Source organism: Sylvia atricapilla, chromosome Z (genome assembly GCF_009819655.1).
Source record: "Sylvia atricapilla isolate bSylAtr1 chromosome Z, bSylAtr1.pri, whole genome shotgun sequence".
NCBI classification, from domain to species: Eukaryota; Metazoa; Chordata; class Aves; order Passeriformes; family Sylviidae; genus Sylvia; species Sylvia atricapilla.
Genome location: NC_089174.1, coordinates 69988831 through 70007597, shown reverse-complemented (window position 1 = coordinate 70007597; position 18767 = coordinate 69988831). Strand labels below are relative to the sequence as shown.

General features: G+C 42.9%; 1 protein-coding gene across 1 annotated transcript; it reads right to left on the bottom strand.

Annotated features, from left to right (window-relative positions):
• Positions 1–244: 244 nt before the first annotated feature.
• Positions 245–17551, bottom strand: IL7R (interleukin 7 receptor). The gene is given in 9 exon segments (XM_066339927.1): positions 245–2762; positions 2765–3161; positions 4479–4554; positions 6446–6536; positions 7393–7570; positions 9239–9393; positions 10992–11146; positions 12463–12601; positions 17443–17551. Coding segments are annotated over 9 exon segments (1386 nt in total). The 5' UTR covers positions 17534–17551; the 3' UTR covers positions 245–2658.
• Positions 17552–18767: the final 1216 nt, after the last annotated feature.

Below are 18767 nucleotides of genomic sequence, written 5' to 3'. Positions count from 1 at the left end.
GGGTCTGGGTGTAGAGCTGAGAAAAAGCACTGGAGGCAGAAGGGGAAGAAGGAAAAGTTGTGGATGGAGTGTGTGAAGGCTGAGCAAAACTCCTGTGTGATTACTGAAGCAGATGGGAAATTGTGGACAGATCTGGAGAAATTGTCATGTAGAATAAGGAAACTGCTTGACAGATTGTCCAGACGTAGCCATGGCTGTATTCCCGTATATGCACTATATATTACTTGGTTACAGACAGGAAATACTTGTGGTGTTTCTGGGTTTGGTGAATATATGGCTTTATTTTTTTTCCCAAAACAAAGCTGAAAGTGAGGATATCTGCATACATCCAACAAATGTGTTACAGAATTACAAAATTTGAAGGAAGCATAGCACATACTGCAGAGGATTTTCCTGACGTGCTTTTGCTTCTTCCTCTATCCCCTTTTCGTTTGTCACTGGAAGAAGATATCATTCCAGTATAGTCTGTCTGTATCTACAGTCACACTGTGCAAGTTCTCATGATGTAAGCATTATCAGCAGCTCTTTTTGAAAGGAAATACAAGCACTATAAAGCAAATGAATGCCCAGGGCTTTGGTCTTTTTCTTCTGCATCAATTAATGCTTCATTTGGCGGTAAACAGCAATAAAAACCATTCTGTAAAAACGTCACTGGAATGTCTTGAGCCAAATCCGAGGCCCCTTTGCACAGAGTAGCTGTTAGGTTCTCCCCACTTGATAGTTTCCCTGGTGCTGGGTGGAGATGGAGGAGGTGGAGTGCTGTCTTGGGAAGGCTGGTTTTGGCTTGATGGGGGTTCCGAATTGCTGTTTGGCTTGTACTGTCTCCTGCAGCATTAAATTCTGATTCGAGCAACTGAGTTTAATGCAAGCCCCACTTTCTGCCATATATCCTTGAAACAAGGCCACAAAGAGATGTTCAGTGATCTGATTCATTCTGCTGCTCTGGTGGCACAAAACTGTCTTGGTAGAGGCAGGTGGAAGCAGCTGAGGTTTTGTGACATCTTCCTGACCATTTCCAGTCAGAACAAATCTGAGCATCTCATCCTCTGAGGATAAGAGAGTATTCTTTTCACCCTCAGACTCTGGAAATGTGAATATAACTAGATAAAAGAGAATTTAAAAGAGCTAGAGGAACTGAGACTGCGCAATGAAGTGAACCACAAGTCCAGAGTGCAAGAAAGCAGCTTGGATGTCCCATGGCCACATCATTTTGCTGTCATGCAACCATGTGGCTGTAGCAGCTTTATCTCCAAGTGTGTGCTCCAGAATATGCAGCATCCAAGAAGCACTGTGAAGTGGCTCAGCCATAATGTAAAAAAATTATAAATGTAATACTATAAAGAAAAAAGTCACAATAAAAAGAAAAAATGTAAAAACTAAAAACTAAAAAGAAAATAAAAAGAATACCAACAAACAAAAAACATATCCTGGCAAATTATAACTTATTTAAAAAACACAAATTAGGTCCTGTGATCACTGGCAGGATCCATGACATTCCATACATCTTCCTATGGCAGATGTTGCATGAGAACACTATCTGTCCAAATTCATAGTATTTGTGTGCAGTCACAGCCATTGGAAATATAATGCTAGTAAACAAACATGGCCAGCCCAGCCTCTGGAATGGAAAGCACTCTGGAATGCTACACTGATAATTGCATAGGAGCTGCAGAAAAGGACAGCATCATGCAATTTCCAGACCTAATTCAGAGAAAAAAGAAGACAAAGGACTTTGCTTTGCCTAGTTGGTACATGAGATGTTGAAAACCTCAAAAGTATTAGCAGAAGTATCTATGGATCCTGTAATTGGCTTAAGGGCAGATCTTTGCCAATAGCACAAAGTAGTGGCATTTAGGGTTTGCTTTGTTTTAATTTGCATCTCAAAAAACCCCAAAACCCAAAACCAAAAAGCCAAACCCCCCCAAAAACCCCAACAAAACAACAACAACAAGAACAAAACCCCAAAAAAACAAAAAAAAACCCCAAAAAAACCCCCACCAAACAACAACAACAAAACCACAAAAACCCAACCCCAAACCAAAAACTAAATCCATCTCAGGAAACATCTCTGTCAGGTGGGCCATGTAATATTTTTGCTGGGCACTCAGCTAACTCTCATTGTGGTGCTCAAGCTTCTGAATCCTCAGGCACCTAATACTTGATAGCAACTCTAATTGTCTTTTTGTCTTTTGACTGCCAGTGGGGGAATTAGTCTTGATCCACCAGTGTTTAAAAGAGATTGAGTTCTATTTAAAAGCGATATATTGCCATATTTCTTGCTAAGGCATTAATGAGAGCTTAACTCTGTAGCCAAGAGGGTAACAAAAGAGTTCATTAATTTCTACCAGACATGCTGTGATCCTCAGATGGGACTGCATTGTCACTGCTCTGGATTAATCAGATTTGAAAATCTAAATCAGGTTGAATTAAATTTAATTTATGCTGCAGTGAAGACTGCTAGCAGCACACTGAATGCTGAAATAGGCTACTTCTCAATGGAATGTAGGAGAACCCACTTCCCTACAGGTGTAGCATTGCACCGTGAGCAGAGTGTGCAGGGGACGTGGGAGCTCACAGGACATGGGAAAACAAAATCAGAAAGCTTCAATATCCTGCTTGTGGTAGAGAAAAAAATGCATGCTGTAATTCTTGTGAGATTTACTGAATTTTGTAGAAGTTAGACATTGTGACGTAGGCTTCCTCATTGTTTGGTGATCTCATGTCACTGTTAGGCAGCATCTGGGATACAGTGTGATCATTAGGGGCTCTGGATGGGGCTGGCCAGAAGGATCCAGGGGACAAGTGGAGGAAAGGCTAAAACCAGCACTGTGCAGGGGCGCCCACTTGCCGTGGCAAACCTCATACGTGTTGGAGCTGCAGCTGTCCTGGGGGCCTGCAAACTGGCTGGTGCCCAGGAGCCTGTGCAGGGCTTCAGCTGGCCAGACTCCTTTGTCAGACACTGGCAGGTTTAGGCTGTTTCTGTCTGCCACCGCAGGGCTCATCTTCAGGTCTGATCCACTCCTGGATTTTTCTGGAATGCTTGTCTCTGGAGCAGTTGATGGCTGCAGAAAGTTTTCCAGTTCAGCTTTTGCCCAGAGGCCGTCCACTTTATGGATATGAACATAACCAAAACTCTCTGGATTAAAGCTTATATCAAAATTCTGTGTGGCAAAGGGAACAGCACAGTTAGTCAACAGTGGGTGGTAGCTTAAGAGAATGGATAAATATAAATAAAAGATAAACAATATAAATAAATTTGATGATTTATTTGATTGTAGAAGGGTATTTATTATTTCTTTAACTCTAGATGTAACCCTGAGCAGGCTGAACAATAGGTTAGCACAGAATAAACTAGTACATGTCTGAAAATCCCTTTCCCTATTAACTTTATCTATCCTGTGTCCTCCTCTGAGCAGTACACCTGGAGAGTGTTTTATGCTCTATACAGTTTCAGAGACTTTTCTCTGAGTTTGTTGCATGTCTGCCATTTCACAGGAAGGAGTGTGCCCACCCAGGTGGTTTCTTTCAGTTTTACCTTCCTAATTTAACAGCAAGGGAAGTAAAAATTTGCCACTACTTCCTGAAACATGTTAGGAATCCTTGAACTGGAGAGCACAGGGGCTGGGAGAGCTGTGTTTGGCCTCCTATGAAATTAAGAACATACTAATGTACCTGGAATGAACAGCACCTAATGATTTACTTGTCCATCTGGCTTTTAACTAGAAAAGCAGTTCATATACTGTATGATGTATGAACAATGCTGCTGGCCATGTCAGGGTACATGGACATCACCAGGGAAGTTTGCAAAAGGTCCCCACCCAGCCCCATGATCACAGTTTCATAGAATCACCAAAGCATCTGGGTTGGAAAGGAGCTGTGGAGTCCAACCATCTCCCAGAAGCAGGACCTGGATTAGACTATTCAGAGCCCTATCAAGGCAAACCTTTAGCGTATTCCCAAAGGAGAACCTACCTTGTCTTTGGGCAAGCTACAGAGTGTTTAATTATTTTCACAAGAAAGATTCTTTCCTTCTGTCTGGAAGAAGTTGGCCTTGAAGCAACACGTGCTTGTTGCTTCTGGCTCTGTCACCACACAGCCTTGTGGTGAGAGCACCTTTCCCATCTCTCTACATGCACCTTAGGTATTGGAAGGTTGTAAGTAGTATTCCCCACCCCAAGCTTCCTTTTCTTCCATAAACAGACTTAATTCCTTCAGCCTTTCTTCATACATCAACTTTCCAAGACATTTGTAGTTACTTTGCACAAGTCAAACCTCAGGCAGTAGGTCAGTTGTGTGTTACTTCCATACCTTTGACTGACATCTGCATGAGCAAATGTAGCCTCTCTTAAGTGAAATGTAGAAGCAATTTCTGAAAGATATTCTAGTTCATGCAGAAAATGCAGATACTGTCTCTCAGGAGTGTTAGGTTTGTCCCCAAGAGTCTGTACTCAAGTGTAAAGAACAATGGAAGAACATACGTTTTTTGGCTTCTTACATAGTTGCTCCAGCGTTTTTTTGTGTTCAGGAAGGCTTGGCCATACAGCAGGCTTGATCCTGAAAGAGCAACAATAGACAAAAAGCAGTATAAGAGGGCTATGTTGAGGTATCAGAGGTTCATATTGCATCATTTGCACCAGTTCTCACAAAGCCTTAGGGCTGGCAGGCATTATCCAGAATAAAGACAGAGAGGCCTCAGAATAAACCGACAAGAGAAGAGGAATTGTAAAAGTCACCAAAAAATCATTGTTCTTTGGAGTGCACAAATTGTCACAATTAAAAGAAGATACTTCACTAAGTACTGGAAATGCAGCACATAATGATGGCAAAGAGTTTGATGCTTGTTTTCATCTAGCTGTGTTAACGGGGTTCTGTGGAGTGAAACTTTTCTGCAAGTGCAAGAAAATGCTGTGGTTAAAGTGGAAATTTGCTGATACTTGCTTCTGCTTGTTTAATTAATTCAAAGAATGGCATATTGTCCCATTCCTTGGCCTGCAATTTGAGCTTCAGACATCTGTCCTGTAGCTTTGTTCCACAGGTCTCATTTTTATTGTCTTGATTAGCAAAGTTCTGCTTGATACTCTCAGCTGTGATGCACCTAGAGAATGTTGTCCAACTGATATTCAATCATTGAAGTGTTATAATTATACGTTTATATGAATATATATTTAATTTTATTTATGTGTCTGTGTGGTTGTGTATGTGCACATGTATAAAACCGTCTTCTTTTTAAAATGAAAATGTCTGGGATCAAAAAGTATCACCTGTTTTTGCTGCAGTTTTATGTAAGCAAAACTTGTAGAAAAGTTAAAGAACTGCAGGTTCCCAGCAACAGTAAAATGCAAGAACAAGAAATCAACAGTAAAATGCAAGAACAAGAAATCTCAAGCTACCTCTATACTTGTGAATAAAGGAGCACTAGGGCAGATAACTCCAGTGTCTAAAATGTTTAATTGTTAAAATTGTTTGTGGCTTGGTATGGCTGAAGCCAACTAGCACTGGCCAGGTAGTCCCTATGTTTAACACTGCCATGTAATCCCCATATGTTACTCTGGAGCTAGCGCAGCCCAAGCGTTGTTCCAAAAAGTAGCTCACACAGAGTTACCTCTTTTGAACTGGGTGTCATGGACAGACTGCTTTGAATGTCATTGAAGAGTCCTGGGCTTTCCGTCTTGCAAGGAGTTCATCTACAGTTAAACTTGGATTTTATTCCTCCGGATTCTAATTTCATAACATTATCTACATATCTGTTCATTTTCTTAAGCTTGTTAGCTCTAGGGAGCCATGTCATTAAAAATGTATTGACAGTTATCCATTTACTGCTGTGTAGCAGATACATGAAAAAGCCCTAAAGCAGACCAAGGACTGCTTGGGTAATGAACGTATCCTTAGTTCCACTTCTCTCTGATCTCACCTCATGGCTGGCTGCAACAGGATTAGTCGAGGCTAGTGTCTGACACAATCAAGCCACTGTTGCAGAGGGCTCTGCCCTGCTGCTTCTGTAAGCACTGCAGAGTACTCTGCTGACTCAGTCTGTGCAAGTGAAAGAGATCACCACCCTGACATGCTATTTCCACACTTCTTAGGAGTTTACTAAAACCCAGAGGTCCCTTCCTTTTCTGGATTTTGCTTGAAGTTTGTGAGACCAATTTGCCTCCAGTGGGACACTGAGTCTTTAAATGTTTTCATGGTGACTTTGGCTTGCCAAAAGTCCCAGTGTTTTGAGCTCAAGACTGAAATCTGGTCCAAGTGGCAGGTCATCTTCTGCCTGCCGACACTGTCTCTTATATTGGTCATTTCTACTCTTTGTTTATCATCACCTTGATACAGAGTTCTAGAGGTGGAGAGTTTAACAGGGAAATTCACAAGTATTCACAAGTATAACAGGGAAAGCCATAAGACTGTCAGAACAGGATTGGGTTCCAACACCTTTTCTGATACAGATTACCTGTTTTCCCAAAAAGCTACGATCAGTGCAATCATAACAACGGACAGCATGAATCCCAGGATGGAGAGTATAACCATGACCACACTGCTGTCTAAAGGAAAACAAAGAACATCACCCAATGCATGTAAACATCTCACTGTTAAGCCAACTGCAACAACTGCAGTGATGTCTTTTCAGATGATAAATTAAAAATTAACACCAAGCACTGCACTTGCCTGTCACTGGGCTGATGCAATGGCTCATTTCTCCTGCCTCTGTGGTGGAGGAGGTAAATGATAGGCTACCAGAGCATCAGCATTTGGCTGAGCTGTGAGTTGGATTCACAAAATGCATTAAAGCAGTTTGAAGTGTGCTGTCACCTCCCGTGCACTGAAACCAGCACTCGCTGTGTCCTCACAGCAGCACAGAGATGACTTCTAACAGCCTTAATGCCAAGGTGCCCCAAGGGACTGAAGGGACCCAAGGACCACAAAGATTATTCGTATGCAGTGATGAGATTTTATCCTGTGTTGCATTTGTGATTCAAATGCCATATTCACCCCCAAGCCCAGGGTCCTGAAATGGGTCGTGTTTCACAGCTCTGTGCCTTACCCAAAATGCCTGGTGCAAGCTCTTCCTTCCCCTGGCAAGCCAGCAGCAAGCAGTGAGTCAGCCTTCATCTCCCTCTGCACCCACACCCTCATGCTCTCATGGCAGCATTTCCTTTGACCTTATTGCGTTTGAGTGAGATTTAAATCTTCATGGAGAGCCAACCCCAGACCAGAACGACCCAGCTGCTCTGTGAGTCACCTCTTTGGAGTGCCTGTGTCTGTGAGGGCTGAGTCTGCTGTGGCTGTGAGCTCTTCCCTCCCCATTATCTCATCCCTGCTTCTGCTGAGGCTGTCCAGGGAGCCCAGCCCCCCAGCTCTGCTTTCCTCCAGAAGGACCAAAATGTTTACAGCCCTTACTGCTTTCTGTGGAACGCTGCTCTCGTGCTGTCCTGAAGCTCTTGGAAGTGCTCCATTCACTCCATGTGCCCTTAAAATAATCTCCATTGGGCTGAGAACGTACTTTCACCTCATACGATGCTTCATTTTCAAGGTTTTTCCCCAGCAATTTTACCTGGAGGTATGGTGACTCTATTGTCTAAACACACACACAAAAAAAATTACAATTTTTTTTCCAGCAGGCAATAGAGAATTATCCTCGAGTTCATTAAAATATGGGAGATCAGGTGCATCCCTGAAATCCTGTGCTGTTTACTCCATCTCTCTAGCTATTACACAGGTGCTTATCAGGGCATCAGCCTAGTTAAACAGCAGCATAGTCCAGATAGTACTGAGAAGAGAGACAAATGCCGGGTAAAAGCCTTTTGCGAGTATTAACTGTGCTTTGCAGCAGCTGATGCTGCAGCAAGAGATCTATGCTTCCCTGAAAAGGCTTAGAGGAGATATGGAGGGAAAAAACACATTTTTGCAGCATAAAAAGACAAATGTCTGAGAGGGCAGTTACAGAGAAGAGCTGAAATCCTGCAGTGCAGCTCTGATGCTCTCCATTTCAATGTATTTTGCTGACTGAATCCATTTTCTTTTTCCCTTAAGTTCTTTGATGTTTGATCTTTGTATATTTCCAAGCCTGATCAACAAGGAGGGCGATTTAATCTGTGATGTCCAGGTGTTAGAAAAATAAATTACTTGTGGGTAGAATTACCTTGTTGAGGTTTGGGTCTTGACATGCTTTGATGATGTGGGACTTGGGAGGAGGTTAACAAAGCTTGGGAAAGATACAGTGATGGTAATGGACACAAAGAGTGCAGAAGTTTCAAGCCATAATAGAGGACATTTGGCAGAACCCCCAAGATAAGGAAGAAACTAATAAAGACAACTTCATTGTTGACTGTGCTGAATCAGCTCTGAACTGGGTAGAAGGTAATTCTGGAAGGAGCAGATCACGACTGCTGACTCATGGTCCACTGGGTCAGGAGATCCACCAACTCAAGAGAAGACAAAAACTGAGCCTGTGGGCTAATTAGCATGAGATGTGAGAGGATCATTAACTGACAGAAGATGGAACACTAATTAAGAAGAGAATTATTTAACTTGTGGCCAAGGGACACAGTTTGTTTGCTAAAATGTATAAATAGTAAAACGTTTTGGTAGTTGGTGTGTTTGATTTGTGGAACACCACTGAGCATCCAGGCTTGTGCAACTGGAACAATCAATGTCTCTCTCAGATGTGTAATTACTGGCTTGTTGCACTCCAGGTAAGAAATCTGATTTTTGTGGACAACACTCTGTTCCCTCTGTAAAACTCAGGTGTAGTCCATGCTTACAAACATTGTGACTAGCTTATGCATTGCTGCCCTGGTGACAGGGGACACAGAGATCCCTGCAGGTGGGAAGCCCCAGTCAGACCCTCTTCACAGACAGCTGCAGCCTCAGACAGCCTGAGGGTGGGAGAGCTGCAGGACTGCATTGGAAGCGTGGAAGCATTCAGTGGAAAATGAGATGTGAAGAAACTTGCGAAATAAGTAAAGACTTCACGTGTCTTACTGATTGATTTGCATGGAAAACAACAGCAAAATCACTACAGCAAAGAGCAAACTTAGAATGGTTCAATACATTATGTCTTCTATTCCTACTGCAAAGCCCATATGAATGAAACCTCTTTTGACTGATGAAATTTCCAAATGCCAAATATTGCACCTTTTCAAGTTTTCAGATGGAGATCTGCAGAAATGCAGATTGGATCATTTTTGCATGGTACAGGTAATTTTGGAAATTAGTGTAAGCACACTAATACATCACCACTTACCTTCCAAGTACCTTCTTCCCCCCGATAGGCTACTTGATGTACTAATTTGTCCTTTAAGTATTTCTTCCTCGAGTGTGGTGTACAGTAACGAATAAGATACTCGTTTGCCTCCCTTTCATATGTGATGTTTATGGCAAATGGTACTTCGGGCTTAACTGCAAATGACAACAAACCAGGATATAACAGGAGCAGAATAATGTTACTGGAAAACAAACAGGGTTTGAAATGAAAAAAAAAAAAAAAAAAAGTCTACTTCAAGTTACAGCCCTGTGAGGTGACCTGTCTTGAGGAAGAGCTGTCCTGAGTTAGGCAATCCTCAGGCTGAGCCCCAGCTTATCTTTACAACCTGATCCCGAGATCCCTAGGCTTGGTTCTGACCTGCTAGACAAGTAGTTTGACCAGTGGGGAGGTTCTTGTGAGGGATATGACATTTAGTCTTGGAAAGCAATTCCTGAGCATGTCCACCCCTGTGGCTGCTTGAAGACCTGAAATTTAGTCCTTCTAGCCAGTGCTAGAGCTGGAGGTTCCTGGCAAAAACCACCTGGGAGAAGCCAGTAGAGAAGTAACCTGTGCTCAGGTACCACTGTGGCTGTCTGTCAGGGCAGTGGGACAGAGGGACGGACAAAGTGGGATAGTGTTATACCAGAGGGGGCTGTGTCTCCAGACATTTACGAACTCTATGAACTCACATCTGAGTTGGTCTGCAGGAGGCTATGCCAAAGACCATCCATGCAAGTACAAGTGCAAAATGCAGACCTTGGGGTCCCCCCAAGCTGAGCCTGTGGCTGAGACCTGCAGGGACTTGTGGCACTCATGCTGCTTGAATTCACCTTGCATAAGTACATCAGCTCTCACTGCAATGCAGAGCCCACACCTCTCTCCTCTCAAGAAAACACATAGAGCCATAAATTGTTCTCACCCCTGTAACCCACAGATACTTAGATCTTCCACAGTTTGTAGAATAGGGACTGCCAGAGATGGTCCAGGCTGGCCCATAAAATAAGACGTAATGTAAGATTATTAAAAACTATTGGACTGTGATAGAAATGTTTCACAAGAGAGGGGTTGTTGCAGTGGCTACTGCCAACAGGAGACAAAGCAATCGGCACCAGAGAAGAACAGAGAAGAATCTGTCCTACACAGGCTTCTCTGCTGCCTGGAATGACACTGGTTACCAAGAACAGTAAACTCTGTGTATTCCCACCTCCCCTTGAGTTTCTTATTTCTTGGCTCAGGCAGGTCCCTGGTGAGGTCCCTGCTGTGTCTTAGCCCATTCACTGTTATCAGTGCAGGATGCACTTGTTCAGGCTACAGGATACACCATGATGTGAAGTGAGATCTTGCAACCTTGTGTTCCCTGTGCTACTGGGCTCATGCTGTCTGTGGGATGGACAGTCCCTAAATGGCATAATTGCTAGTCAGAGATGAACAAAATGTCCCTGCTTGGCAGTCCGTTCACACTCAGGAACAGCTGCTTCAGCCATGGATTGGATTCAGTCCTCGTCTGGGTCTGGGCAGTGTCACAATCAGCCTGAATTCAGCTATGCATTTTGAATGGAGGTTAATCATGCCTGGCTTTGAAGCAGGGGAAACACCACACTCTGATGACACTCCAGTCCAGACTACATCCCTGCTAAGATGCTATTTTTTGCTGCCTTTATGTCATCATCGACCCTTAGGCTTTGTGCTGGACTGTTTTTTTCCCTAGTAACCCCTATAACTTTAAAAACATCCAAAATGTTCAGTATCTCACCGATGTCAGTTACAACCAGACTCCTGCAGACCCTTCTCTTCATCTCAAAGTACATGCAAACATCTCTGTTTGAGAGTATATCAATGAACTGTAAGAAGAATACATCTTCCTGTTTCTTCATGTCGGAGCAGGCGTAATTGTTGTCATCCTTGGTACTGTTGGCCAAAGTGACATGACAATAATTTCTTCTCAGTGTTAATATGACTTGACTACTTACTATAAGGGATGAATCCTGCTTGCTCTTTTCTCTCATCTCACTGAAGTGAGACTCCATGTGAAATAAGAAATAATGCCATGCAAACAAGGAGTTTGAGAGATTGATATTGCTTTTCCTTGTGGTCCTTCAGCACAGTAGCAAACTGACATGAATCACATTAAGCATCATGGAGCTCTGGAGAAAAAAGTGCCCTTTTTTAATTGGAGGCATATATATTAAAACATTAGCATCTTTTAAAATTACCATACCACTGATATTTTAAAATATAGGGCAATGTGTTCTGATGCTCTTTGAAGATAAATTTCTTATTGACTTAGGTGGTAGCAAATAGAGGGTAAACAGTCAGCCCTGGCCATGAAGGAATCACATGGCAGTTTTAGGGTTTTTTTCCATTTCTCTGGCTCCCATGTATGAGAACTGCCATAAAAATTTAGTCAAAACCCATAATAAGTCCCATGAAAATAGTAAAATTCTAATAAACTATGAGAAAAAAAAACGAAAAAGGAAATAATGAGTGACTAGTATATAAAGATTTACAAAAAATATCCACTTCTTTTTGTTTTTTTGCTGCCACACATCTTTCAGTTTCAGGAAAAATAGAACAAGGGAAAAGGATCTGTATGCTCAAGAAACAAAGTCTGATCTTCAGCTTGGTGCAACAGTGAAAAAAAAGGGTGGAAAGAGTTTTAAGGCCTTGATAGGAAGTGGAGATGACTGATGTGTTTGATAAATGCTTGAGGTTTGTGTCTTGTTCAAGTGTATTTCTTGTATGTCCCTGTGTGCAAAGACAACAGCTGACTTTTTGTCTTAACCTAGATGCAGGTATTTTCTTGGATGTGGAAAATTAACCTTTTTCTAAAGAATTTTCTGGCAAGGATTTGTGTCTTCAAAAACATTTTTTAAAATACCATTGAAATTAAAGTATAAAAGCTCTCAGTTCATGATGGGCTACATCTATATTACAGGCATTCCAGAGCCACAAAGGCAAGATCAGAACTATTGGAGACATTATAATCCCCTTTAGAGGCCCTTCCAGCTTTCTTTTTCTTATTAGGGAGTTATGTTCTGCTTCAGAACTACTACATAAACTACTCTTCTTTGTTGAAGACAGTATTCAAACTCGGCAAAACACTCTGAAGCAGGGTTTTGTCAAGCTTTGCTGCCCCTGTTTCCCTGCATGTGGCAACGTGACTCACTAGTGCACAGCATTTCACTTCCCAAGTGTTTACCGAGGGACAGACTGACAGCACTTACCACAGAGACAGGGTGTAGTTAGTGTTGTAAGGAGGCAGCTCAGTGAAATTGCAGGTCAGGCTGCTAAAGGAGTCCTTAATTTCCAGCTGGCTGAAGCAATCAATGTCAAAATTGTCTGGTTCATCATCCCCAAGAGTCCCTAAGGAGATATTCACAAGATGTTACTGAAGCCAACCTGTGAGTGTATCTGATTTGCAGCTCCATTGCCTAGGAGGTTATTTCTTCATGTGGCTGCCTGAAAGAAAGAGGATCAACCCACCTGTTTTGTAAGAAGCAGACAAACTTTGCCCAAAATGAACTTAAAAGCCATTTGCACCTTCAAGATTGCTCTCTCTCCCTGCTTGCCAGTGAAGTCCACCCACTTGCAAGAGTATTTTGGTGCCATGAGGCAGCTAAACCACATTTTGATTGTACTGGAAAGCTTTCTGAAATGTCACAAATTTGGGCTCAGGAGGGAAATCTCATCGTTTCTGCCAGAATGCATGGCTTCCTGCAAATGTCCTTCAATGACTAATAACACAATCATGATTTGGCTAAAAGCATAATTCTAAAATCCTACACTTCGCAGGTATGAGCCCAGTGATATAAAAAATGATACTTCTGAGAGAAGTCCTCTCTGGCAGATAATGCCAGTTCATCCTCATTTCATAAAATCTCACCCACTATAGCCAAGTGGATGGGCCAAGGGTAATAATAATAATAATAATAATAATGTCATTGTTATTACCCCTTGAATGGATCCTAGGGGCAGGAGTGACTCTGACTCCTTTCCTCCTTTCACCGGTGGTTAAGGGTAGCTGTCATGATACATAAACCTCTTTCCTGAGTCAAGGGATTATGATTCCCTGCTCAGTCCTCTGCTACCCATTCCTCAGATAGCTCCTTGCCATGTGGGGCACCTGATGCAGTGAGAAAAGGAATCACAGAATCAAAGAAAGTTTTGGCTTGCAAGGGATCTTAATGACCATATAGTTTCATCCACCATGGTCAGGAAAGACACCCGCTAGATCAGTTTGCTCAGGGCCTCATCCAAACTGGCCTTGAACTCTTCCAGGGATGGGCATCTGCAGCTTCTTGGGGCTGCTTGTTCCTGAGCTTCGCTACTTTCCAAGTATAGAGTTTCTTCCCAGCATGCAATCTAAATCTCTCTTCTGACAGTTTAAAACTGTTCATCCTTTGCTATTGCTATCTGCTCTGGGGTATCAGTGACTCAGACTCACAAATGGAGTGGGGAAATGCCCGCTGAAAAATTTCCACCAGAAAATCCGTCCCAGAGAAAACGATGGTCAACTCTTGCATCTGCAGTCAGATTTTGAGTCAGAGAAAAAGTCAGTCAGAAATGCAGAGAAACACACAAAAGCAGTGCAGGCAGATGCTAGGAAGGGGACTGCTGCCAGCAGCTCCCGTGATGGGATGGGAACATCTAATGCTGCACTAATCCAGAACCCACAGGGAGATCTCTCCACCATTAGCTAATATTTATTGTCCATTTGTTACCATGAGCAACTGGTGCTAAGAAATTATTAGTCTTCTCAGTATAGCTCAGAGAGCCTAGATCTCACTGAAGGGCAACAAATGTAGTGTCCTGTACCAGTCTTGCTGCTGCTTTGAGGGGAGGACCTGTGCAGCACAGAGACGGAGACAGACGCAGATACAGACAAAGACACACAGACACAGACAGACACAGGCACGGAGAGATACAGAAAAATCAGATTCTGTACAAAGCTGCTGTATTTAACCAACACACTCAAGACAGAGACACAGAGATCAGCTCAACTCTGGAGCAAGTCCTGCAGCAATTTCACAGAGGTGAGTCTTGTCTAGTGCAGCCCTGTGCCATAAGGATGGGCATGCTTATACAGAAACATGTACCACATACAGTTGCATATTTGTACCACATACAGCTGCATATTTGTGGGTAAAAGTGTGTACATAAAAATATGTGTATTCAAAATCTGGGAGATACCAAGTAAGCTGAAATGAATCTATTTAAAATGGAAAACAACCCACCATATTTTATACAGACATATACACCCAAAACTGACATGCACAGATATGTCACGTTCTAACTCTCTCTTAAGGTTTACTTGCAACTGCCAGGAGACTTGTTTTATACTCAAGGCAATATTAAATCTTAAAGGTTAGGATGACTAATCTGCCTTTCGTTATGGCTGCTTGGTGACCCCTGTATATGCAAACTATATATATCAGATTTTGCATCAGCTCAAAACCCTCTCCATCATCCTATTAATAAATGGCTTATTAAAAAAATTCAACTATTCACTACTGATTTGCTGAAAAGTTACAGAAATTTGAATCAATTCTCTGTCACTTTGGTGGCAAAATGAAAAGAAAAAAAGGTTTAGTCTTGCAGTTCTAACAGCCATTCAAGGTTTAACCAATGCCGTGCAGCTTTGGTGTCACACTAGAAGGAAAGTTGACTTTACCACTTCCACACCAAATTTTCACGTTGTGATTATACAGTTCCTTTTTCATGGAAATAACATAATAACCATAGAATATATGATAATGAAACCTCAGGAACAGTGTTAAGCAAGCAACTTGAAATTTGCTATTTCTGCTATGGTTTTTCCTTGGGCTGACTAATTTTTTTCTCTGACATAAGTACGCACGTAGTCTCAGCCTCACTTCTGCCCTAAACCTCAGAACCACCACGCACAAATGTGTTTGCTACATGAATGGTTTTGGTGAGTCTGACATGAGTCATACTGCTAAGGACCCTTCACTCAGTTAAAGATTTGCAAGACTATTGTAACGTTTGCCTTGAGAAGCCCAGACCAGGCAGAGCCATGAACCTGGCTCTGCTGAAACCAAGGCAGGGCTTGGGAAGAAGTGATTGTAAACTGGGATGAAAACTGCTGTCATAGCTACAGTCACGGCAGGTTCTTCACAGAAATGGTTGTCTCTTGGCTTGGGTTTGGACAGCATCCAGCAGGATGGTTCAAACCACAGAAAGAATGTCAGGAGCCATTAGGAAGAGAAGGATGTTAGCAGAGGCTAAGGACATGCTTCAGCTTTATGCTCTAGAGCTGACAGGACTGACAGCAACATGCGACACCAAGGGCACAGGTAAGCAGTGACTGTCTCCATGGACAGCATAATTGTGAGACCTCTAGCACTGATGTGATCCAGGCAGAATCTGTTTTAGTCACAACAGTTTAGGTGTTGGAGAAACCCTACAAGTGTGGGTAGAAGGACCACTGAAGGTGCCCTGGCCATGAGCCTCCCCTGCCACCTGCACCCTCCCTGCCTGCCCCTCCTTAGCCCTGCCTGTAGCTCTCTGAGACCTTTTGGGGGTCTCCACCACTTGTCCCTGGCTGGGGGACAGCAGCTGGGAGGCAGTCTGATTCTCAGAAGAGAGGAGGAGATGGAGGCAAGTGCTGCAATTAGCTCTTCTCTCCTCTGCCCATAGGAGTGGCCATAATGGCACCTTCATGCCTGGGTTGGCTACTGACACTTTGTAAGGAGGCAGGGCAAGTCAGAGAGACAAAGAATGAAAGTCAAAAATCTCTCATGGGTGATTTCATGCTGGATTACTTAGTTTGTTGGCCAGACGCAGGGGATTCATTAAGAAGTCATAAAAGCTGTTAATTTCTCAGTGGGGTTTCCTGAATCTGTCTTCAAGTATAAGGAAGTCATAATTAACTCATGTTAGTGCCAAAACAAGCAAATGTCTAATCATATCTGATTTTGGGAAGCCCTGAAGATTTCAGTGACACCAACAAAAAAATCACTAGCATTGAATATTCCTCACCATAGCTGCGTTCCAAAGCTGGCTCTAAACCACTGCCAGCTCTATGAATAAATGGCAAATAAAAACCCTAGGGTGGTTAGATGCAGTTCTGAGCCAATCTCTGTTTTCTTTTAATGAAAAAAGTTAGCATGCGTATCCTGTCTATGTACATATGTATGTATGTACAACTGTCTGCATGCATGTGTTAAAATACATAACACCCAGGGAAAAATTATGTTCCCTGACTGAGAGACAGCATAAGAGCATGACCATTCTCCTACTAAAACCTGGAAACTCTTTTGTTCCCAAACAGTGGAGCTCTAACCTACCCATAACTGAGTGACAGCCCATGTCCTTCAGGCATAGTGCACAAACTTTTGTCACTGCTGTTGTTTAGTGTCAGACAAATAAGGGTTTAGCAGATCTAGGCCTGAATCTCTAAATCAAATTTTTCATCTCCCTTTTGAGAAAAGGAATAGCAGCTTGAAACAGTGGTTTTCTTTCTGCTTATTATATTTTTATATTCTGCTTATTTATGGTTTTGATCTTGATCCTGCTAAATAATTTTTGCTTCTCTAAATGAGATCATAAAGTCCACAATAAAGCTGAATTTAAAGTGTTATCAATTTATAATCATTTGCTGAGTAGGCAATGAATGCTGTTAACTATGTGCTGTGAGAACCCCCTGCCTGAGTTGCTGCATCAGCCATGCTGTGAGGGAGACTGGGACTATATCCCAGATACAGCTGATGAAACTGCTTAAAGAAAACGTAAAAGTTTGGCTTTTGAAGTGGAACAGTTTGGGCCAAGTTTGAGTCACATCAAAACATTTTATTTGGAGAAGACAGGCAAGAGCAAAAGAAGCCAGAACCTCACCTGTCTCTAATGGCAGCTATGGACTGCAGAAGGGTGAAGTTATCCCTGTTCCCAGGCATAAGTTCCCACACAAACACTAGCTACAACAAGGATTAACAGGTCTGGCACTGCATGCCCTGTGCACACAGTTATGGTCTCCCTTATTTTATGTGGATTTGAATGTTGTAAGGACAGCAGATTTGGGGATTAAATTAAATAGGTATTCCCCAGCTCCACCTCAGGCACTGGCACTAAAGAGAGATTGGAAGTTAAAACATAGTGTATTTAATCACACAGTTGCATTCTGGAGCTCTTAATTTAGGTTTTTCAAGATCATACATGAGTGGAAAGATGAAGATGAAATGACTCACCGTCACCGTCTGCTGAGGTGCAACCACTTTCCCCAAAAGTGGTGTGGAGGAACATGGCGAAAACACTCAGTACGGTACTGGGCTGTGTCATCCTGGGCACGCTGCATGTGTGCAGTGGGGCTGTGTGCATCAGAGCCCGCACCGCGCCTTTATACCGACGGGAAATGTAAACATGCCTACGCGGCAGGGCTGGTGGCAGCAGGCAGGAAGCCAAAGTAAAGATAACTGCTGAACTCTTACTGTGAAACAGCTTCTTGCTCCTGGACTTAGCACATTCTGGATCAGGCCAGCAACTCATTTGGGCAAACCTGGTAAAGCCCAGTGGGAAAGGGAGCATGTTTCACAGACAGTGCTTCTGACTTGGCTGGTGTTATTTGTGCTGCTCATCTCCCCAAGAGAATGGTTTAGGCCTTGCATCCACTTTGCTCCTAAGAAAGGTGCGCAGGGAGAAAAATCTTCCGGGTATGAAACATTAGGTAGGATTGCTTTTGTTTATTCTTTAACTACCAGGATCAAAAGCAGCACTACCAGCAGGTGATTCTTTACTCTTGTGAGGCTGTAGCTGGAGCATTCCATTCAGCCCCAACATAGGAAGGACACAGGCATCAAGTCCAGAGGAAGCCAGTAAGCCAGTAAGATGAGGAGAGAGCTGGAACACACCTCCTGCACAAACAGGCTGAGAAAGTTGGAGGTTGTTCATCCCACAGAGGAGAAGGCTCTGGAGACATTTTATCATGGCCTTTCTGTAGGTAAAGAATGCTTATAAAAAAGATGGGGAGAAATTATTTACCACTGCCTGTAGTGACAGGACAAGGGGCAATTTTTTTAAAATAAAAGAAGGTAGATTTAGATTGGGCATACAGAAGAGATTCTTCCCTTTGAGGGTGGTGAGGCTCTGGCACAGGTTGCCCAGAGAAGCTGTGTCTGCCCCATCACTGTAAGTGTTCATTGCCAGCTTTGAGTAACGTGGTCTAGTGGAAGATGTCACTGTACATGGCAGGGGGGTTGGAGCAAGGGAATCTTCAAAGATCCCTTTCAACCCCAAACCTTCTGTTGTTCTATGAAGTCCTGCATAAGGCAATGCTGACTCAGAAAAACCTGTGATTTAGAAGACTAATCCTTCAAAACCTGGCTTCTGAGAGCAAGTGGCACATCTCATATTTTTTCAGGCTTTGGGCAAAGCAAAGGTGGAAAGCCAAAGATAAAGAGGTGTCAGATATTTCCTTTGCACCCTTTCTGTGGCTGAATACACTGACGCACACTGGAGCGTAAAGCAGGGCCGTGCACAGGGCTGACTGATGTGGCTAAATACAGGTGAGCTGAAG